The sequence below is a fragment of the Chiloscyllium plagiosum genome, unplaced genomic scaffold (assembly GCF_037043375.1).
Source record: "Chiloscyllium plagiosum isolate Xiang-an unplaced genomic scaffold, Cpla_swu_hap1 HiC_scaffold_17, whole genome shotgun sequence".
Classification (NCBI taxonomy): domain Eukaryota; kingdom Metazoa; phylum Chordata; class Chondrichthyes; order Orectolobiformes; family Hemiscylliidae; genus Chiloscyllium; species Chiloscyllium plagiosum.
In genome coordinates this window covers 80,603,967-80,626,313 of record NW_028270155.1, presented here as the reverse complement: position 1 = coordinate 80,626,313, position 22,347 = coordinate 80,603,967, and the positions used below count along the sequence as shown (strand labels likewise).

At 46.0% G+C, this 22,347-nt stretch overlaps 1 protein-coding gene across 4 annotated transcripts in view; it reads left to right on the top strand.

Moving 5' to 3' along the window:
• The window catches only part of coq9 (coenzyme Q9 homolog (S. cerevisiae)), a 33,672-nt gene extending 13,170 nt beyond the window's left edge, over positions 1 to 20,502 (top strand). For all 4 annotated transcript variants that reach the window (XM_087996115.1, XM_087996114.1, XM_087996113.1 and 1 more), the window contains exons 8-9: positions 19,700 to 19,753; positions 20,280 to 20,502. In XM_087996115.1, the coding sequence (XP_087852241.1) occupies positions 19,700 to 19,753; positions 20,280 to 20,315 (90 nt within the window). In that variant the 3' untranslated portion in view covers positions 20,316 to 20,502. The remainder of the gene's footprint in view (positions 1 to 19,699; positions 19,754 to 20,279) is intronic.
• The last annotated feature ends 1,845 nt before the right edge of the window (positions 20,503 to 22,347 follow it).

Below are 22,347 nucleotides of genomic sequence, written 5' to 3'. Positions count from 1 at the left end.
TGACCTTCCAAAGAGTAACCCGCCGAGACCTATTCCCCAACACTATATTCACCCCTGACTAATGCACCTAACACAACGGGCAATTTAGCGTGGCCAATTCAACTGACCAGCACATTTTTGGATTGTGAGAGGAAACCGGAGCACGTGGAGGAAACCTGCGCGGACACTGGGAGAATGTGCAAACTCCACACAGACAGTCGCCCGAGGCAGGAATCGAACCCAGCTCCCTGCCGCTGTGAGGCACCAGTGGCACTGAGCCACCGTGCCACCCCTCAAATAGGTTAATAGGTTAGTTTATGAGGCATATAGGACACTTGTCTTTATCAGTTGAGGCATAAATTATAAGAACAGGGAGGTTGTATTGGGCTGTACAGGACTTTGGTTAGGCCTGTGTGTAGTTCTGGTCACCTCACGGTAGGAAGAATGTGATTGTATTGGAGGGGATACAAAGGAGATTCACCGGGATTTGGCTGGGATGGAACACTTCAGCTATGAAGAGAGGCTGAATAAGCTTACTTTATTTTCTTTCTGTCAAAGAAGATTGAGGGGGACTTGGTAGAAGTGTTTAAGATTGTTCCTTAGTCAAAGGGTCACAAGCAAGGCAGCATAATTTTAAGGAGAAAGTGAGGTCTGCAGATGCTGGAGATCAAAGCTGAAAATCAAAGCATAATTTTAAAGTGAAGGGCAATAAGTATAGAGATTTGGGGAAGAAAATGTTTTCATCCAGTGGGTGGTAGAGATCTGGAATGCGCTGCCACAGAGGGAGTTGAGATAGGAAACCTCACAATTCAAGGCCTAGTCCAGGAAAATGGGACTAGAGTAGAAATTTATTTGTAGAATTATAGAATCCCTACAGTCTGGAACAGGCCCTTTTGCTCAATTAGTCCACATCGACCCTCCGAAGAGTAACTCACGCAGACCCATTCCCCTACTACTCTGCATTTACCCCTGACTAATGCATCTAACCTGCACATCCCTGAACACTGTGCATTTAGCATGGCCAATTCACCTAACCTGCACACCTTTGGATTGAGGGAGGAAACCGGAGCACCTGGAGGAAACCCACACAGACACAGGGAGAATGAGCAAACTCCAAACAGACAGTCACCTGAGGCTGGAATCGAACCCTGTGTCCCTGGCGCTGTGAGGCAACAGTGCTAACCACTGAGCCACCATGCCATCCTTAATAGTAAGTAAAAGTATATTTCTGTCAGTACAAACTGGATAGGCTGAAGACCCTCTTCTTTCCTTTTTATGAATCTATGATTAGAGGTCACTTGGCCCTTCGAGCCTGCCTGAACACTCCTGACTACTTTTCTGCCTTTTCCCCATAACTCCTGATTCCCCTACTGATCAAGGAACTATTCATCTCGGCCTTAAATGTATATACCGACTCTGCAGCCGTTGCTCTGTGGCAAGGAGTTCCAAAGACACACAACGCTCAGTCTTAAATTGGCACTCCTTTATTCTGAGACTATACCCTCTGGTCCTCCATTCTCCTATATGGGGAAACATCCTCTCAGCATTTACCCTGTCAAACCTTTTAAGAATCTTAAATGTTTCAATGAGACAATAAGGTCATGAGACATTGAAAAGCTGGTTAAATGGAAATTTGTTTGTTGTTACTCACTATTCACACTCATCATACCCAGTCACCCTTCCCAATCATGCTCCTATCACACTGTGCAAACACTGTGACTCCCATGATGTGTTCGCTCATTAGTTGCATTCCCTTTGGAATTAGTCACTCCCTCCTTCTGTGGTCAGTCACCTGGAATAAACACTGGTACTTTAAACTAATAGAAGAGCCATTATGGGGGAATGAAAGCTAAACTTAACTGGCGAATTAGGTTAGGCGAGAGATAATTGGAAATGTAGTGACAGGCAATAGAAGCAATGTTTCAGAAATGATTGAATAGATGTATTTTAACAATTAAGAGACATTGCAAGGAGAGGACGCAGCATGCATGGTTGACTAATAAAGTTATCAAAGTCAAAGAAAAAGCATAACATTGTACTAAGATATGTGACAGGTCATTGGGACATAATAAAAAAAAGCCTGAAATTAATAAGGAGGGGAAATATTTGAATAAGAAAGAAAGCTAGCTAGAAATATTATCGCAGCATGAGTTTCGATAGATATATGAAACAGTACAAAGATTTGTACTGAGTCTAGAAAATTATTTTGCATCAGTTCCATTATAGAGGGTACAAGCAACATCCCAGAGGTAGCTGTAAATCAGGAAATGGAAGGGAGGGAGGGACTTAAGGTAAACTACAGTCACCAGAGAAGTGTCGCTGAGTAAATTGTTGGAGCTGATGACCTTTATTCGATGGGTCTGAAAAGAAATGGCTAGAGAGATAGTTAATATGTTGGTTCTAATTTTTGAAAATTCCCTTGATTTGGTGAAGGTTCCGTTATACTGGAAAATAGTGAATGTAATTCCTTTATTCAAAAAAAAATGAGGGAGACAGAAAGCAGGAAACTACAGATCTTTCAGCTTAACATCAGGGAAATTGTTAGGAGGTATTATGAAAGACAATAGGAAGGGCAGAAAGGTAAGTTCACAGTAATTAGGCAGAATCAAAATGGTTTTGTCAAAGGGAAATCATGTTTAACCAATTTATTGGAATTGTTTGAGAAAGAAACCTGAACTGTGGAGAAAGGGGAATAGATTTTATAATAGATTTCCAGAAGACATTTAATGAGGTGCCATACCAAAAGTTATTGCAGAAATAAGGCTCCTGGTGTAGGGGATAGCATGTTGGTGCGGATAGAAGATTGGCTGGCTAACGAGAATCAGAGAGTTTCCTGTTAGATGAGGAGAGGGTGGTTCTGTTGTTGGAAATTCGGGGAATAGGCTCATTGTTTAAAAGTAATGGATCTACTCTTTTATGACAGAGATGAGTTATTTTTCTGTGAGGATTCTTTTCTTTAAAAGGGGGTGGCAGCACATTCATAGAGTCAGACAGCACAGAAACAACAGGTCCATGCTGGCCACGTTCCCAAACTAAACTCGTCCCACTTGCCTGCATTTGGCCCATAGCTCTCCAAACCTTCCCTATTCAGGAACTTATCCAAAGATATTTCAAATGTTGCAACTGTACCCACATCCACCACTTCCCATCGCAGTTTGTTCCACAAATAAACCACTCTCTGTGTAACCATGTTGTGTGCTGAGCAATCAAATCAAAACTGCAGCATTCCCCACCATGTTGTGTGATGGATTGTCACCACAGGTACTGTGCTGATACATTAATCAGGTAAATTCGCTGCTCGTTTCCTCTTTTTAGGGTGGCATCTCGAGTATCTGACCAGTTCCCACGTGGTACACGAACTCCGTTTGCTATAAAATCATGCTGAAAAAGCGCTGGTCAAAAACAATATGTATAAATGTAGTTTGATGGATTACATGATAGCAGTCAGGTATAAATTACTTGGGATTATGTTGCTGAGATTATGAGGGAGTTCTAGATGGTTTATCTCCTTCAAGATCCAGAGCTGTTCTCCAACCTCCACTGGGATAAGAGATAATTGACTGTGTGTGAGAATAGTGGGGACTGTGATTGAAGCTGATGACTGTGTGTGTGATTGAGGGGGACGGTGATTGAAGCCGATGACTGTGTGTGTGTGATTGAGGGGACTGTGATTGAAGCTGATGATTGTGTGTGTGATTGAGGGGACTGTGATTGAAGCTGATGTCTGTGTGTGTGATTGAGGGGGACGGTGATTGAAGCCGATGACTGTGTGTGTGTGATTGAGGGGACTGTGATTGAAGCTGATGACTGTGTGTGTGATTGAGGGGACTGTGATTGAAGCTGATGTCTGTGTGTGTGATTGAGGGGGACTGTGATTGAAGCTGATGTCTGTGTGTGTGATTGAGGGGGACTGTGATTGAAGCTGATGTCTGTGTGTGTGATTGAGGGGACGGTGATTGAAGCTGATGCCTGTGTGTGTGATTGAGGGGACGGTGATTGAAGCCGATGACTGTGTGTGTGTGATTGAGGGGACTGTGATTGAAGCTGATGACTGTGTGTGTGATTGAGGGGACGGTGATTGAAGCTGATGTCTGTGTGTGTGATTGAGGGGACGGTGATTGAAGCTGATATCTGTGTGTGTGATTGAGGGGACTGTGATTGAAGCTGATGACTGTGTGATTGAGGGGACTGTGATTAAAGCTGATGCCTGTGTGTGTGATTGAGGGGACTGTGATTGAAGCTGATGTGTGTGTGATTGAGGGGACTGTGATTAAAGCTGATGACTGTGTGATTGAGGGGACTGTGATTTAAGCTGATGACTGTGTGTGTGTGATTGAGGGGACTGTGAAGCTGATGTCTGTGTGTGTGATTGAGGGGACGGTGATTGAAGCTGATGACTGTGTGATTGAGGGGGACTGTGATTGAAGCTGATGACTGTGTGTGTGATTGAGGGGACTGTGATTGAAGCTGATGTCTGTGTGATTGAGGGGACTGTGATTGAAGCTGATGACTGTGTGATTGAGGGGACTGTGATTGAAGCTGATGACTGTGTGATTGAGGGGACTGTGATTGAAGCTGATGTCTGTGTGTGTGATTGAGGGGGACTGTGATTGAAGCTGATGACTGTGTGATTGAGGGGACTGTGATTGAAGCTGATGTCTGTGTGTGTGATTGAGGGGACTGTGAATGAAGCTGATGACTGTGTGATTGAGGGGACTGTGATTGAAGCTGATGACTGTGTGTGTGATTGAGGGGGACTGTGATTGAAGCTGATGACTGTGTGTGTGATTGAGGGGACTGTGATTGAAGCTGATATCTGTGTGTGTGATTGAGGGGGACTGTGATTGAAGCTGATGACTGTGTGATTGAGGGGACTGTGATTGAAGCTGATGACTGTGTGTGATTGAGGGGACTGTGATTAAAGCTGATGACTGTGTGATTGAGGGGACTGTGATTGAAGCTGATGTCTGTGTGTGTGATTGAGGGGACTGTGATTAAAGCTGATGACTGTGTGATTGAGGGGACTGTGATTGAAGCTGATGCCTGTGTGTGTGATTGAGGGGACTGTGATTAAAGCTGATGACTGTGTGATTGAGGGGACTGTGATTCAAGCTGATGTCTGTGTGTGTGATTGAGGGGGACTGTGATTGAAGCTGATGATTGTGTGTGTGATTGAGGGGACTGTGATTAAAGCTGATGACTGTGTGATTGAGGGGACTGTGATTTAAGCTGATGACTGTGTGTGTGTGATTGAGGGGACTGTGATTGAAGCTGATGACTGTGTGATTGAGGGGACTGTGATTGAAGCTGATGATTGTGTGTGTGATTGAAGCTGATGTCTGTGTGTGTGATTGAGGGGACTGTGATTAAAGCTGATGACTGTGTGATTGAGGGGACTGTGATTTAAGCTGATGACTGTGTGTGTGTGATTGAGGGGACTGTGATTGAAGCTGATGTCTGTGTGCTGATGTCTGTGTGTGTGATGGAGGGGACTGTGATTGAAGCTGATGTCTGTGTGTGTGATTGAGGGGGACTGTGATTGAAGCTGATGACTGTGATTGAGGGGGACTGTGATTGAAGCTGATGTGTGTGTGTGTGATTGAGGGGGACTGTGATTGAAGCTGATGACTGTGTGTGTGATTGAGGGGGACTGTGATTGAAGCTGATGACTGTGTGTGTGATTGAGGGGGACTGTGATTGAAGCTGATGACTGTGTGTGTGATTGAGGGGACTGTGATTGAAGCTGATGTCTGTGTGCTGATGTCTGTGTGCTGATGTCTGTGTGTGTGATGGAGGGGACTGTGATTGAAGCTGATGACTGTGTGTGTGATTGAGGGGACTGTGATTGAAGCTGATGACTGTGTGATTGAGGGGGACTGTGATTGAAGCTGATGACTGTGTGTGTGATTGAGGGGACTGTGATTGAAGCTGATGAATGTGAGTGTGATTGAGGGGACTGTGATTGAAGCTGATGACTGTGTGTGTGTGATTGAGGGGACTGTGATTAAAGCTGATGACTGTGTGTGATTGAGGGGGACTGTGATTGAAGCTGATGACTGTGTGTGTGATTGAGGGGACTGTGATTGAAGCTGATGAATGTGAGTGTGATTGAGGGGACTGTGATTGAAGCTGATGACTGTGTGTGTGTGATTGAGGGGACTGTGATTGAAGCTGATGAATGTGTGTGTGATTGAGGGGACTGTGATTGAAGCTGATGACTGTGTGTGTGATTGAGGGGGACTGTGATTGAAGCTGATGTCTGTGTGTGTGATTGAGGGGACTGTGATTGAAGCTGATGTCTGTGTGTGTGATTGAGGAGACTGTGATTGAAGCTGATGACTGTGATTGAGGGGACTGTGATTGAAGCTGATGACTGTGTGTGATTGAGGGGACTGTGATTAAAGCTGATGACTGTGTGTGTGACTGAGGGGACTGTGATTAAAGCTGATGACTGTGTGTGTGATTGAGGGGACTGTGATTAAAGCTGATGACTGTGTGATTGAGGGGTCTGTGATTGAAGCTGATGTGTGTGTGATTGAGGGGACTGTGATTAAAGCTGATGACTGTGTGATTGAGGGGACTGTGATTTAAGCTGATGACTGTGTGTGTGTGATTGAGGGGACTGTGATTGAAGCTGATGTCTGTGTGTGTGATTGAGGGGGACTGTGATTGAAGCTGATGACTGTGTGATTGAGGGGGACTGTGATTGAAGCTGATGACTGTGTGTGTGATTGAGGGGACTGTGATTGAACCTGATGCCTGTGTGTGATTGAGGGGACTGTGATTGAAGCTGATGACTGTGTGTGTGATTGAGGGGACTGTGATTGAAGCTGATGACTGTGTGTGTGATTGAGGGGATTGTGATTGAAGCTGATGACTGTGTGTGAGATTGAGGGGACTGTGATTGAAGCAGATGACTGTGTGTGTGTGATTGAGACTGTGATTGAAACCGATGACTGTGTGTGTGATTGAGGGGACTGTGATTGAAACCGATGACTGTGTGTGTGATTGAGGGGACTGTGATTGAAGCTGATGACTGTGTGTGTGATTGAGGGGACTGTGATTGAAGCTGATGACTGTGTGTGTGATTGAGGGGATTGTGATTGAAGCTGATGACTGTGTGTGAGATTGAGGGCACTGTGATTGAAGCTGATGACTGTGTGTGTGATTGAGACTGTGATTGAAACCGATGACTGTGTGTGTGATTGAGGGGACTGTGATTGAAACCGATGACTGTGTGTGTGATTGAGGGGACTGTGATTGAAGCCGATGACTATGAGTGTGTGATTGAGGGGACTGTGATTGAAGCCGATGACTGTGTGATTGAGGGGACTGTGATTGAAGCCGATGACTGTGTGTGTGATTGAGGGGACTGTGATTAAAGCCGATGACTGTGAGTGTGTGATTGAGGGGACTGTGATTGAAGCCGATGACTGTGTGTGTGAGATTGAGGGGACTGTGATTGAAGCCGATGACTGTGTGTGTGATTGAGACTGTGATTGAAACCGATGACTTTGTGTGTGATTGAGGGGGACTGTGATTGAAGCTGATGACTGTGTGTGTGATTGAGTGGGACTGTGATTGAAGCTGATGACTGTGTGTGAGATTGAGGGGACTGTGATTGAAGCTGATGACTGTGTGTGTGATTGAGACTGTGATTGAAACCGATGTCTGTGTGTGTGATTGAGGGGGACTGTGATTGAAGCTGATGTCTGTGTGTGTGATTGAGGGGGACTGTGATTGAAGCTGATGTCTGTGTGTGTGATTGAGGGGGACTGTGATTGAAGCCGATGACTGTGTGTGAGATTGAGGGGGACTGTGATTGATGCTGATGTCTGTGTGTGTGATTGAGGGGGACTGTGATTGAAGCTGATGTCTGTGTGTGTGATTGAGACTGTGATTGAAACCAATGATTGTGTGATTGAGGGGACTGTGATTGAAGCCGATGACTGTGTGATTGAGGGGACTGTGATTGAAGCCGATGACTGTGTGTGTGATTGAGGGGGACTGTGATTGAAACCGATGACTGTGTGTGTGATTGAGGGGGACTGTGATTGAAACCTATGACTGTGTGTGATTGAGGGGGACTGTGATTGAAGCTGATGTCTGTGTGTGTGATTGAGGGGACTGCGATTGAAGCTGATGTCTGTGTGTGTGTGATTGAGGGGACTGTGATTGAAGCTGATGACTGTGTGTGTGATTGAGGGGACTGTGATTGAAGCTGATGACTGTGTGTGTGATTGAGGGGACTGTGATTGAAGCAGATGACTGTGTGTGTGATTGAGACTGTGATTGAAACCGATGACTGTGTGTGTGATTGAGGGGACTGTGATTGAAACCGATGACTGTGTGTGTGATTGAGGGGACTGTGATTGAAGCAGATGACTGTGTGTGTGATTGAGACTGTGATTGAAACCGATGACTGTGTGTGTGATTGAGGGGACTGTGATTGAAACCGATGACTGTGTGTGTGATTGAGGGGACTGTGATTGAAACCGATGACTGTGTGTGTGATTGAGGGGACTGTGATTGAAGCCGATGACTGTGTGTGTGATTGAGGGGACTGTGATTGAAGCCGATGACTGTGTGTGTGATTGAGGGGACTGTGATTGAAGCTGATGACTGTGTGTGTGTGATTGAGGGGGACTGTGATTGAAGCCGATGACTGTGTGTGTGTGATTGAGGGGACTGTGATTGAAGCAGATGACTGTGTGTGTGATTGAGACTGTGATTGAAACCGATGACTGTGTGTGTGATTGAGGGGACTGTGATTGAAACCGATGACTGTGTGTGTGATTGAGGGGACTGTGATTGAAGCCGATGACTGTGTGTGTGATTGAGGGGACTGTGATTGAAGCTGATGACTGTGTGTGTGATTGAGGGGGACTGTGATTGAAGCTGATGACTGTGTGTGTGATTGAGGGGACTGTGATTGAAGCTGATATCTGTGTGTGTGATTGAGGGGGACTGTGATTGAAGCTGATGACTGTGTGATTGAGGGGACTGTGATTGAAGCTGATGACTGTGTGTGATTGAGGGGACTGTGATTAAAGCTGATGACTGTGTGATTGAGGGGACTGTGATTGAAGCTGATGTCTGTGTGTGTGATTGAGGGGACTGTGATTAAAGCTGATGACTGTGTGATTGAGGGGACTGTGATTGAAGCTGATGCCTGTGTGTGTGATTGAGGGGACTGTGATTAAAGCTGATGACTGTGTGATTGAGGGGACTGTGATTCAAGCTGATGTCTGTGTGTGTGATTGAGGGGGACTGTGATTGAAGCTGATGATTGTGTGATTGAGGGGACTGTGATTTAAGCTGATGACTGTGTGTGTGTGATTGAGGGGACTGTGATTGAAGCTGATGACTGTGTGATTGAGGGGACTGTGATTGAAGCTGATGATTGTGTGTGTGATTGAGGGGACTGTGATTGAAGCTGATGTCTGTGTGTGTGATTGAGGGGACTGTGATTAAAGCTGATGACTGTGTGATTGAGGGGACTGTGATTTAAGCTGATGACTGTGTGTGTGTGATTGAGGGGACTGTGATTGAAGCTGATGTCTGTGTGCTGATGTCTGTGTGTGTGATGGAGGGGACTGTGATTGAAGCTGATGTCTGTGTGTGTGATTGAGGGGGACTGTGATTGAAGCTGATGACTGTGATTGAGGGGGACTGTGATTGAAGCTGATGACTGTGTGTGTGATTGAGGGGGACTGTGATTGAAGCTGATGACTGTGTGTGTGATTGAGGGGGACTGTGATTGAAGCTGATGACTGTGTGTGTGATTGAGGGGGACTGTGATTGAAGCTGATGACTGTGTGTGTGATTGAGGGGACTGTGATTGAAGCTGATGTCTGTGTGCTGATGTCTGTGTGTGTGATGGAGGGGACTGTGATTGAAGCTGATGACTGTGTGTGTGATTGAGGGGACTGTGATTGAAGCCGATGACTGTGTGTGTGATTGAGGGGACTGTGATTGAAGCTGATGACTGTGTGATTGAGGGGGACTGTGATTGAAGCAGATGACTGTGTGTGTGATTGAGGGGACTGTGATTAAAGCTGATGACTGTGTGTGATTGAGGGGGACTGTGATTGAAGCTGATGACTGTGTGTGTGATTGAGGGGACTGTGATTGAAGCTGATGAATGTGAGTGTGATTGAGGGGACTGTGATTGAAGCTGATGACTGTGTGTGTGTGATTGAGGGGACTGTGATTGAAGCTGATGAATGTGTGTGTGATTGAGGGGACTGTGATTGAAGCTGATGACTGTGTGTGTGATTGAGGGGGACTGTGATTGAAGCTGATGTCTGTGTGTGTGATTGAGGGGACTGTGATTGAAGCTGATGTCTGTGTGTGTGATTGAGGAGACTGTGATTGAAGCTGATGACTGTGATTGAGGGGACTGTGATTGAAGCTGATGACTGTGTGTGTGACTGAGGGGACTGTGATTAAAGCTGATGACTGTGTGTGTGATTGAGGGGACTGTGATTAAAGCTGATGACTGTGTGATTGAGGGGTCTGTGATTGAAGCTGATGTGTGTGTGATTGAGGGGACTGTGATTAAAGCTGATGACTGTGTGATTGAGGGGACTGTGATTGAAGCTGATGTCTGTGTGTGTGATTGAGGGGGACTGTGATTGAAGCTGATGACTGTGTGATTGAGGGGGACTGTGATTGAAGCTGATTGTGTGTGTGATTGAGGGGACTGTGATTGAACCTGATGCCTGTGTGTGATTGAGGGGACTGTGATTGAAGCTGATGACTGTGTGTGTGATTGAGGGGACTGTGATTGAAGCTGATGACTGTGTGTGTGATTGAGGGGATTGTGATTGAAGCTGATGACTGTGTGTGTGATTGAGGGGATTGTGATTGAAGCTGATGACTGTGTGTGTGATTGAGGGGATTGTGATTGAAGCTGATGACTGTGTGTGAGATTGAGGGGACTGTGATTGAAGCAGATGACTGTGTGTGTGTGATTGAGACTGTGATTGAAACCGATGACTGTGTGTGTGATTGAGGGGACTGTGATTGAAACCGATGACTGTGTGTGTGATTGAGGGGACTGTGATTGAAGCTGATGACTGTGTGTGTGATTGAGGGGACTGTGATTGAAGCTGATGACTGTGTGTGTGATTGAGGGGATTGTGATTGAAGCTGATGACTGTGTGTGAGATTGAGGGCACTGTGATTGAAGCAGATGACTGTGTGTGTGATTGAGACTGTGATTGAAACCGATGACTGTGTGTGTGATTGAGGGGACTGTGATTGAAACCGATGACTGTGTGTGTGATTGAGGGGACTGTGATTGAAGCCGATGACTATGAGTGTGTGATTGAGGGGACTGTGATTGAAGCCGATGACTGTGTGATTGAGGGGACTGTGATTGAAGCCGATGACTGTGTGTGTGATTGAGGGGACTGTGATTAAAGCCGATGACTGTGAGTGTGTGATTGTGGGGACTGTGATTGAAGCCGATGACTGTGTGTGTGAGATTGAGGGGACTGTGATTGAAGCCGATGACTGTGTGTGTGATTGAGACTGTGATTGAAACCGATGACTTTGTGTGTGATTGAGGGGGATTGTGATTGAAGCTGATGACTGTGTGTGTGATTGAGTGGGACTGTGATTGAAGCTGATGACTGTGTGTGAGATTGAGGGGACTGTGATTGAAGCTGATGACTGTGTGTGTGATTGAGACTGTGATTGAAACCGATGTCTGTGTGTGTGATTGAGGGGGACTGTGATTGAAGCTGATGTCTGTGTGTGTGATTGAGGGGGACTGTGATTGAAGCTGATGTCTGTGTGTGTGATTGAGGGGGACTGTGATTGAAGCCGATGACTGTGTGTGAGATTGAGGGGGACTGTGATTGATGCTGATGTCTGTGTGTGTGATTGAAGCTGATGTCTGTGTGTGTGATTGAGACTGTGATTGAAGCTGATGTCTGTGTGTGTGATTGAGACTGTGATTGAAACCAATGATTGTGTGATTGAGGGGACTGTGATTGAAGCCGATGACTGTGTGATTGAGGGGACTGTGATTGAAGCCGATGACTGTGTGTGTGATTGAGGGGGACTGTGATTGAAACCGATGACTGTGTGTGTGATTGAGGGGGACTGTGATTGAAACCTATGACTGTGTGTGTGATTGAGGGGGACTGTGATTGAAGCTGATGTCTGTGTGTGTGATTGAGGGGACTGCGATTGAAGCTGATGTCTGTGTGTGTGTGATTGAGGGGACTGTGATTGAAGCTGATGACTGTGTGTGTGATTGAGGGGACTGTGATTGAAGCAGATGACTGTGTGTGTGATTGAGACTGTGATTGAAACCGATGACTGTGTGTGTGATTGAGGGGACTGTGATTGAAGCAGATGACTGTGTGTGTGATTGAGACTGTGATTGAAACCGATGACTGAGTGTGTGATTGAGGGGACTGTGATTGAAACCGATGACTGTGTGTGTGATTGAGGGGACTGTGATTGAAGCCGATGACTGTGTGTGTGATTGAGGGGACTGTGATTGAAGCTGATGACTGTGTGTGTGTGATTGAGGGGGACTGTGATTGAAGCTGATGACTGTGTGTGTGATTGAGGGGACTGTGATTGAAACCGATGACTGTGTGTGTGATTGAGGGGACTGTGATTGAAGCAGATGACTGTGTGTGTGATTGAGACTGTGATTGAAACCGATGACTGTGTGTGTGATTGAGGGGACTGTGATTGAAACCGATGACTGTGTGTGTGATTGAGGGGACTGTGATTGAAACCGATGACTGTGTGTGTGATTGAGGGGACTGTGATTGAAGCCGATGACTGTGTGTGTGATTGAGGGGACTGTGATTGAAGCTGATGACTGTGTGTGTGATTGAGGGGACTGTGATTGAAACCGATGACTGTGTGTGTGATTGAGGGGACTGTGATTGAAACCGATGACTGTGTGTGTGATTGAGGGGACTGTGATTGAAGCCGATGACTGTGTGTGTGATTGAGGGGACTGTGATTGAAGCTGATGCCTGTGTGTGTGATTGAGGGGACTGTGATTGAAGCTGATGACTGTGTGTGTGTGATTGAGGGGGACTGTGATTGAAGCTGATGACTGTGTGTGTGTGATTGAGGGGATTGTGATTGAAGCTGATGACTGTGTGTGAGATTGAGGGGACTGTGATTGAAGCAGATGACTGTGTGTGTGATTGAGACTGTGATTGAAGCAGATGACTGTGTGTGTGATTGAGGGGACTGTGATTGAAACCGATGACTGTGTGTGTGATTGAGGGGACTGTGATTCAAGCCGATGACTATGAGTGCGTGATTGAGGGGACTGTGATTGAAGCCGATGACTGTGTGTGTGATTGAGGGGACTGTGATTGAAGCCGATGACTGTGTGTGTGATTGAGGGGACTGTGATTAAAGCCGATGACTGTGTGTGTGTGATTGTGGGGACTGTGATTGAAGCCGATGACTGTGAGTGTGTGATTGAGGGGACTGTGATTGAAGCCGATGACTGTGTGTGTGAGATTGAGGGGACTGTGATTGAAGCCGATGACTGTGTGTGTGATTGAGACTGTGATTGAAACCGATGACTTTGTGTGTGATTGAGGGGGACTGTGATTGAAGCTGATGACTGTGTGTGTGATTGAGACTGTGATTGAAACCGATGTCTGTGTGTGTGATTGAGGGGGACTGTGATTGAAGCTGATGTCTGTGTGTGTGATTGAGGGGGACTGCGATTGAAGCCGATGACTGTGTGTGAGATTGAGGGGGACTGTGATTGATGCTGATGTCTGTGTGTGTGATTGAGGGGGACTGTGATTGAAGCTGATGTCTGTGTGTGTGATTGAGACTGTGATTGAAGCTGATGTCTGTGTGTGTGATTGAGACTGTGATTGAAACCAATGATTGTGTGATTGAGGGGACTGTGATTGAAGCCGATGACTGTGTGATTGAGGGGACTGTGATTGAAGCCGATGACTGTGTGTGTGATTGAGGGGGACTGTGATTGAAACCGATGACTGTGTGTGTGATTGAGGGGGACTGTGATTGAAACCTATGACTGTGTGTGTGATTGAGGGGGACTGTGATTGAAGCTGATGTCTGTGTGTGTGATTGAGACTGTGATTGAAGCTGATGACTGTGTGTGTGATTGAGGGGGACTGTGATTGAAGCTGATGACTGTGTGATTGAGGGGACTGTGATTGAAACCGATGACTGTGTGTGTGATTGAGGGGGACTGTGATTGAAGCTGATGACTGTGTGTGATTGAGGGGGACTGTGATTGAAGCCGATGACTGTGTGTGTGATTGAGGGGACTGTGATTGAAGCTGATGACTGTGTGTGAGATTGAGGGGACTGTGATTAAAACCGATGTCTGTGTGTGTGATTGAGGGGGACTGTGATTGAAGCTGATGTCTGTGTGTGTGATTGAGGGGGACTGTGATTGAAGCTGATGTCTGTGTGTGTGATTGAGGGGGACTATGATTGAAGCTGATGTCTGTGTGTGTGATTGAGGGGGACTGTGATTGAAGCCGATGACTGTGTGTGTGATTGAGACTGTGATTGAAACCAATGATTGTGTGATTGAGGGGACTGTGATTGAAGCCGATGACTGTGTGATTGAGGGGACTGTGATTGAAGCCGATGACTGTGTGTGTGATTGAGGGGGACTGTGATTGAAACCGATGACTGTGTGTGTGATTGAGGGGGACTGTGATTGAAGCTGATGTCTGTGTGTGTGATTGAGGGGGACTATGATTGAAGCTGATGTCTGTGTGTGTGATTGAGGGGGACTGTGATTGAAGCCGATGACTGTGTGATTGAGACTGTGATTGAAACCAATGATTGTGTGATTGAGGGGACTGTGATTGAAGCCGATGACTGTGTGATTGAGGGGACTGTGATTGAAGCCGATGACTGTGTGTGTGATTGAGGGGGACTGTGATTGAAACCGATGACTGTGTGTGTGATTGAGGGGGACTGTGATTGAAACCTATGACTGTGTGTGTGATTGAGGGGGACTGTGATTGAAGCTGATGTCTGTGTGTGTGATTGAGACTGTGATTGAAACTGATGACTGTGTGTGTGATTGAGGGGGACTGTGATTGAAGCTGATGTCTGTGTGTGTGATTGAGGGGACTGTGATTGAAGCTGATATCTGTGTGTGTGATTGAGGGGACTGCGATTGAAGCTGATGACTGTGTGTGTGATTGAGACTGTGATTGAAACCGATGACTGTGTGTGTGATTGAGGGGACTGTGATTGAAGCCGATGATTGTGTGATTGAGGGGACGGTGATTGAAGCTGACGACTGTGATTGAAGCCAATGCCTGTGTGTGTGATTGCAGGGAGTGTAATTGAAGCCGATGACTCTGTGTATGTGTGAGTGAGTGGCTTGTGAGTGAAGCCGATGACTGTGAGAGAGATTTTGTGGCAGAGGAAGATTGATGAGCAAGGGAATGAAAGTTTATTTAGGGTGAGTGGTAATGTTGGAGCCATGCTCTGACTGAAAGACTGAACAGGCTCAAGGGGCCCACGCTTAATTCATGTGTCTATATGACTAAGCACTGACTTAGCTCAGTCATTTTGGGGGTCGATCGCTCGCTCACTCTGGGATCACTCACTCGGTGGTGAGTTACTCACAATGGGGTAGGATCACTGAACTCCATCACTCATGACTTCCTGTGGATTGAAGATTGAGGCTTTAGCTCAGGAGTCTTTGACAAGGAGGTTGAGTGAAGTGATTACGCCACAGTTGAAGAGGGTGAAGACATGACTGCCAAGTTGGTTCAGTGTGCTACGTGTTTAATGTGGGAGGTCAATGACTCTGGTGTGTCTGGCTCGTATAAGTGTGGAAAGTGTGTGCACGTTCAGCTACTGACAGAGCATATTGCAGCACTGATGAAAGAACTCGAGGACCTTAGGCTCATCTGAGAGAACGAGATCTTTCTGGACAAGACCTTCAGCGAGGTTATTACACCAATTGTGCCAGAAGAGAGCAGACGATGAGGAAGCAGAGAGGAGACAGGTGCAAGAGACCCCGGGGGAAATTCCTATCAGGAACAAGTTGAATCTTTTGGAAACAGTAGAGACAGATGACACTGCCAGTCCGCGAGGCGGCCAGGTCTGTCAATCAAACGTTGGCGCAGATGCAGAGCAGAAGAATCGGACATCGCACAGAGCCGTGGTAATAGGGGACTCCATCGTGAGAGGAACTGACCGGGGTTTTTGTGGTAGCAGACGGGATTTAAGGATGGTGTGTTGCCTTCCTGGTGCCAGGGTTAAAGACATCACAGACAGAGTGCAGGAAATCCTCAAGGACGAAGGTGAAGAGCCAGAGGTGGTGGTACATGTCGGCACAAATGATTTTGGGAAGAAGAGGAGGAACATACTACAGCGGGACTTCGGAGAACTAGGAAGAAGGCTGAAAAGCAGGACGTCCAAGGTGGTTATCTCCGGTTTGCTTCCAGTTCCTCGGGCTGGTGAAGCCAGAAACAGGGAGATAATGGACTTGAACATGTGGCTGGGGAACTGGTGCAGGAAGCAAGGATTTAAATTCTTGGATCACTGGGGTGTGTTTTGTGGAAGCATAAATTCTACAAGAGAGATGGGTTCCACCTTAAAAGGTTAGGGACGAGCATTCTGGCAAGCAGGTTTGCTACTGCAACACAGCTACGTTTAAACTAAGTAGCGGGGGGATGGGACAAACTGGATGTTTAAGAAGGAAATTGAAGAGAAAGTTAGACCAAGGGAAGTCAAGAAAGACAACTGTATCAATGAGGCAGAAAACTCAGAAAGGGATCATGCTGTAAGGTTGAGTGAAATAAGGGTTGATGGGAAGGGTGAGGGCAGTAACAAATTAAAAATACTATACACGAATGCACGAAGCATTAGACATAAGATGGATGAGCTTGAGGCTCTTTTGGAAATTGGCAGATACGATATTGTGGAGATAACTGAGACGTGGCTTCAAGTGGACAGGACCTGGGAAATGAATATTCAAGGCTACACGTGCTATCGTAAGGACAGACTGACAGGCAGAGGGGGTGGGGTGGCCATGTTGGTAAGGGATGATATTCAGTCCCTTGCGCGGGGGGACCTAGAATCAGGGGATGTACAGTCAGTGTGGATAGAGCTGAGAAACACCAAGGGTAAAAAGACCCTCTTGGGAGTTATCTACAGGCCCCCAAACAGTAGTCTGGATGTCGGATGTAAGTTGAATCAGGAGCTGAAATTGGTCTGTCGCAAAGATGTTACTACAGTTGTTATGGGGGATTTCAACATGCAGGTAGACTGGATGGTATTGGACCTCAAGAAAGAGACTGTGTAGAGTGCCTCAGAGATGGATTCTTAGAACAGCTGGTGCTGGAACCGACCAGGGAGAAGGCAATTCTGGATCTGGTATTGTGTAACGAACCAGAATTGGTCAGGGACCTCAAAGTGAAGGAGCCATTGGGAAGTAGTGACCATAATACAATAAGCTTCAATCTGCAATTTGAGTGGGAGAGGGTACAATCGGAAGTGACAATATTTCTGTTGAATAAAGGGAACTATGGAGCTATGAGGGAGGAGCTGGCCAAAGTTCAATGGTGCAATACCTTAGCAGGGATGACAGTAGAGGAACAATGGCAGATATTTCTGTGTATAATGCAGAAGATGCAGGATCAGTTCATTCCTAAAAGGAAGAAAGATCCTAGGAGGAGGCATGGGCGGCTGTGGCTGACGAGGGAAGTTAAGAAACATATAAAGTTAAAAAAGAAAAAGTTTAACATCGCAAAGATAAGTGGGGAAACGGAAGACTGGGAAGCTTTTAAAGAACAACAGAGGATTACTAAGAAGGAAATACGCAGAGAAAAAATGAGATACGAAGGTAAATTGGCCAATAACATAAAGGAGGATAGTAAAAGCTTTTTTAGGTATGTGAAAGGCATAAAAATGGTTAAGACTAAGATTGGGCCCTTGAAGACAGAAACAGGGGACTATATTACGGGGAACAAAGAAATGGCAGAAAAATTGAATTGATACTTCAGATCTGTGTTCACTGGGGAAGACACAAGCAATCACCCTGAGGTAACAGTGGCTGAAGGACCTGAACTGAAGGGAATTTATATTTGTCAGGAATTGGTGTTGGAGAGACTGTTAGGTCTGAAGGTTGATAAGTCCCCGGGGCCTGATGGTCTACATCCCAGGGTACTGAAGGAAGTGGCTCGAGAAATCGTGGATGCGTTGGTGATTATTTTCCAGAGTTCGATAGATTCGGGATCAGTTCCTGCGGATTGGAGAGTGGCTTTTAAGAAAGGTGGGAGAGAGAAAACAGGAAATTATAGACCAGTTAGTCTGACCTCAGTAGTGGGAAAGATGCTGGAGTCCATTATAAAGGATGAAATTACGACACATCTGGATAGTAGTAACAGGATAGGTCAGAGTCAGCATGGATTTATGAAGAGGAAATCATGCTTGACTAATCTTCTGGAATTTTTTGAGGATGTAACTCTGAAGATGGACGAGGGAGATCCAGTAGATGTAGTGTACCTGGACTTTGAGAAAGCTTTTGCTAAAGTCCCACATAGGAGGTTAGTGAGCAAAATTAGGGCGCATGGTATTGGGGGCAAAGTACTAACTTGGATTGAAAGTTGGTTGGCTGATAGGAAACAAAGAGTAGTGATAAACGGCTCCATTTCGGAATGGCAGGCAGTGACCAGCGGGGTACTGCAGGGATCAGTACTGGGACCGCAGCTTTTTACAATATATGTTAATGATATAGAAAATGGTATTAGCAATAACATTAGCAAATTTGCTAATGATACAAAGCTGGGTGGCAGGGTGAAATGTGAGGAGGATGTTAGGAGATTACAGGTTGACCTGGACAAGTTAAGTGAGTGGTCAGATGCATGGCAGATGCAGTTTAATGTGGATAAATGTATGGTTATCCACTTTGGTGACAAGAACAGGAAGGCAGATTACTACCTCAATGGAATCAATTTAGGTAAAGGGACAGTACAGAGAGATCTGGGGGTTCTTGTACACCAATCAATGAAGGTAAGCATGCAGGTACAGCAGGTAGTGAAGAAGGCTAATAGCATGCTGGCCTTCATAACAAGAGGGATTGAGTATCGAAGCAAAGAGGTGCTTTTGCAGCTGTACAGAGCCCTGGTGAGACCACACCTGGAGTACTGTGTGCAGTTCTGGTCTCCAAATTTGAGGAAAGACATTCTGGCTATTGAGGGAGTGCAGCGTAGGTTCACGAGGTCAATTCCGGAATGGTGGGATTACCTTACACTGAAAGACTGGAGCGACTGGGCTTGTATACCCTTGAGTTTAGAAGACTGAGAGGGGATCTGATTGAGACATATAAGATTATTCAAGGATTGGACACTCTGGAGGCAGGAAACATGTTTCCGCTGATGGGTGAGTGCTGAACCAGAGGACACAGCTTAAAAATATGGGGTAGACCATTTAGGACAGAGATGAGGAGAAACGTCTTCACCCAGAGAGTGGTGGCTGTATGGAATGCTCTGCCCCAGAGGGCAGTGGCGGCCCAGTCTCTGGATTCATTTAAGAAATAGTTGGATCGAGCTCTCAAGGATTGTGGAATCAAGGGTTATGGAGATAAGGCAGGAACAGGATACTGATTAAGGATGATCAGCCATGATCATATTGAATGGTGGTGCAGGCTCGATGGCAGAATGGCCTACTCCTGCACCTATTATCTATTGACTGTTTTCTCCTACAGGTTGAGTCGACTAGCAGAGCTGTTTTCCAGGGGCTGATGGGAGCTGCAGTGACAGTAAGTGTAAACTTTTGAGGATTTACCATCTAAGTTACCTGCAGGAAGGGCAGGCTGGAAACTTCACTGAGGGTCGGCTCTGATACTGAGTCATGTGGAGAGACTGAGGTCCCTGTCTCTCCCCCCACCCCAGCAAGGTGGGTCCTGGCCAGGGCGGGTACTCCTGATCTAGGTGATGGAAAAGGGGAGCATTAATCTCTGTGCAATAGAAAAGACACTTTGGTGCCACTGTTGAAGGCTACGTATTGTCTGTGCCTCTTTCTCAGCGATAGCCATAATCTTCAGGAGACCTGATGTGGGCAGGACGGCAAACCTTCCTGACCCCATGCCCTGTGTCCCATTAACCTGATCCCTCTGCAGTTTCGGCCACTCCCCATCAGTCCTGCCCTAGGACCCTCCTTGCTCCAAGGATCCTCTCCCCTTTGAGCTCCAGTGTGCCCCCTTGGGCCAGGCTCCTTTCCCCACCTCCTCCTCTTTGGACCCACACACTGCCACTGCTGACGATAACTCCTTTTTCTGTTTGCAGTTAAAGAACCTGAGCGGCATTGGCCAGCACCGATGAGCAGCATGCGGGTATCATGACAAACAACGTCTAGACCTGGCACCATGCAGACCTTGTTTGAGGAGAGGCTGCACACTGTGTATATGTCTGTCTGTCTGTCTGTGTGTGTGTGTGAACACAGTGTATACGTGTGAGTGGGTGTGCAATGAGTGTGTGTTCAAATAAAGAGCAATCAATGAGAAAATAACTGATCCTGTATCGTCCCACGTGACCTGCTGTCAGATACTGGAAGCAGTGTACATGAGTATAGCGGAGGAGTGCATATGGAGTCATAGAGATGTACAGCATGGAAATACACCATTCTGCTTTTTCTCTGCTGGCCACAGAAACATCTGTCTGTATCTCTGACTACAAAATCCCCTAACACAATTGATCTGTTGGAAGCCGACGTACCCCTTGTTGCATTACAGTCTCAATACCAGAAACTTGGCTGTTCGTGCTACGTTCCCCTGAGAATCCATCGCCCCCTACATTTTCCAAAACATCATACCTGTTTGAAATGGGTATATCCACAAAAGACCTCTGCCCTAGGTGCCTACCTCTCTTACCCTTCCTGGAATTAACCCATCTATGTGACTGTATCTGAGACTTTACCCCCTTTCTATAACTGCCATCCATCACATACTGTTGCTGTTGCAAATTCCTCAGTGCTTCTATCAGTCTCTCCAACCGATCCATTCGATCTGATAAGATTTGCATCCAACAGCATTTATGGCAGATATAATCCGCAGTAATCCTTAAACTCCCACATCTGACGAGAAGCACATCTCACTGCAAAGGCCATTTTTGCTCCTTTACAATCTACAGACCCAGAAAATAACACTGTCTTATTCCTCTACAAAACACTGCCCCAGGTTAAATTAATAATTATGGTTTATATTTTAAGTTTAATCAAGAGACTTATCTCCAAAAACATATAATCAAGAAAGAACCCACTGTACTCACTACTGCAGCCTTTCTATTGGACAATCTTAAAACAATGATTAACTTATCTGATTCTGTGATGTGAACTTCGCTCAAACCGGTTCCTCCAAGATTAGTTGTGAAATTCACTGTTTGTTAATTTTCCCAGACACACTCCGATGTCCAGCAATACATGAATTCAAAAACAGCAAAGGCAGTAACTGTGCAGGTTCTCTCTCTCTCTCCTGCACTGTCCTGTGCTTCCTCTGTTCTTCTCCCTTTTAAAACTGCTGTTGTTTTGACTTAGCAAAACAGGCTTAGCAAGTCATGTACCTGCATAAGACTTTAGTGAGGTCAAATTTGGAATATTGTGTGCATTTCTGGGCACTGCAGTATAGGAAGGATGTGGAGGCATTAGGACAGGGTGTGAAAAGTTTACTAGGATGTTGCCTGGATTGGAGTGTATTAGCTATGAAGAGAGGTTGGACAAACTTGGATTGTTTTCACTCGAGCTTGAGAAACTGAGGGGGGAACTGATAGAAGTGCATAAAATTTAGAGAGGCATGAGTAGAGTGTTTTTTTCCTTCCCCATGGTGGAAATGTCAGATACTAGGGAGCAGGGATTGCGGGGTTGGTGGAGAAAGGTTTTTGTTTACTCAGAGGGTGGTAGTTGCCTAGAATGCGCTGGTAGAAGTGGACACAATAGCAATTTTTAAGAGAACAGAGGAATGTGGACCATGTGCAGGCAGACAGGATTACATAAGAATGGCATCACGGTTAATACAGACATGACAGGCCGAGGAGCCTGTTCCTGTGCCATACTGTTCTACATACTATATATAGTGGCTCCAAGAGCAGGTCAGAGTCTACAAATCCTGCAACGTGTAACTCACTGACTGACCCTACATTCATGGACAGGTGCAACACCAACAACAATCAATAAGTTTGACATCATCCAGGACAAAGCATCCTGCCTGTTTGGTACCACATCCACAAATGTTCACTTCCTCTGTACTATCTACAAGATGCACTACAGAAATTCACCAAGGTTCCTTCAACATCACCTTCCAAACGCACAACCAAGTGCAACAGATACATAGCAACACCACCATCTATAAGTTTCCCTCCA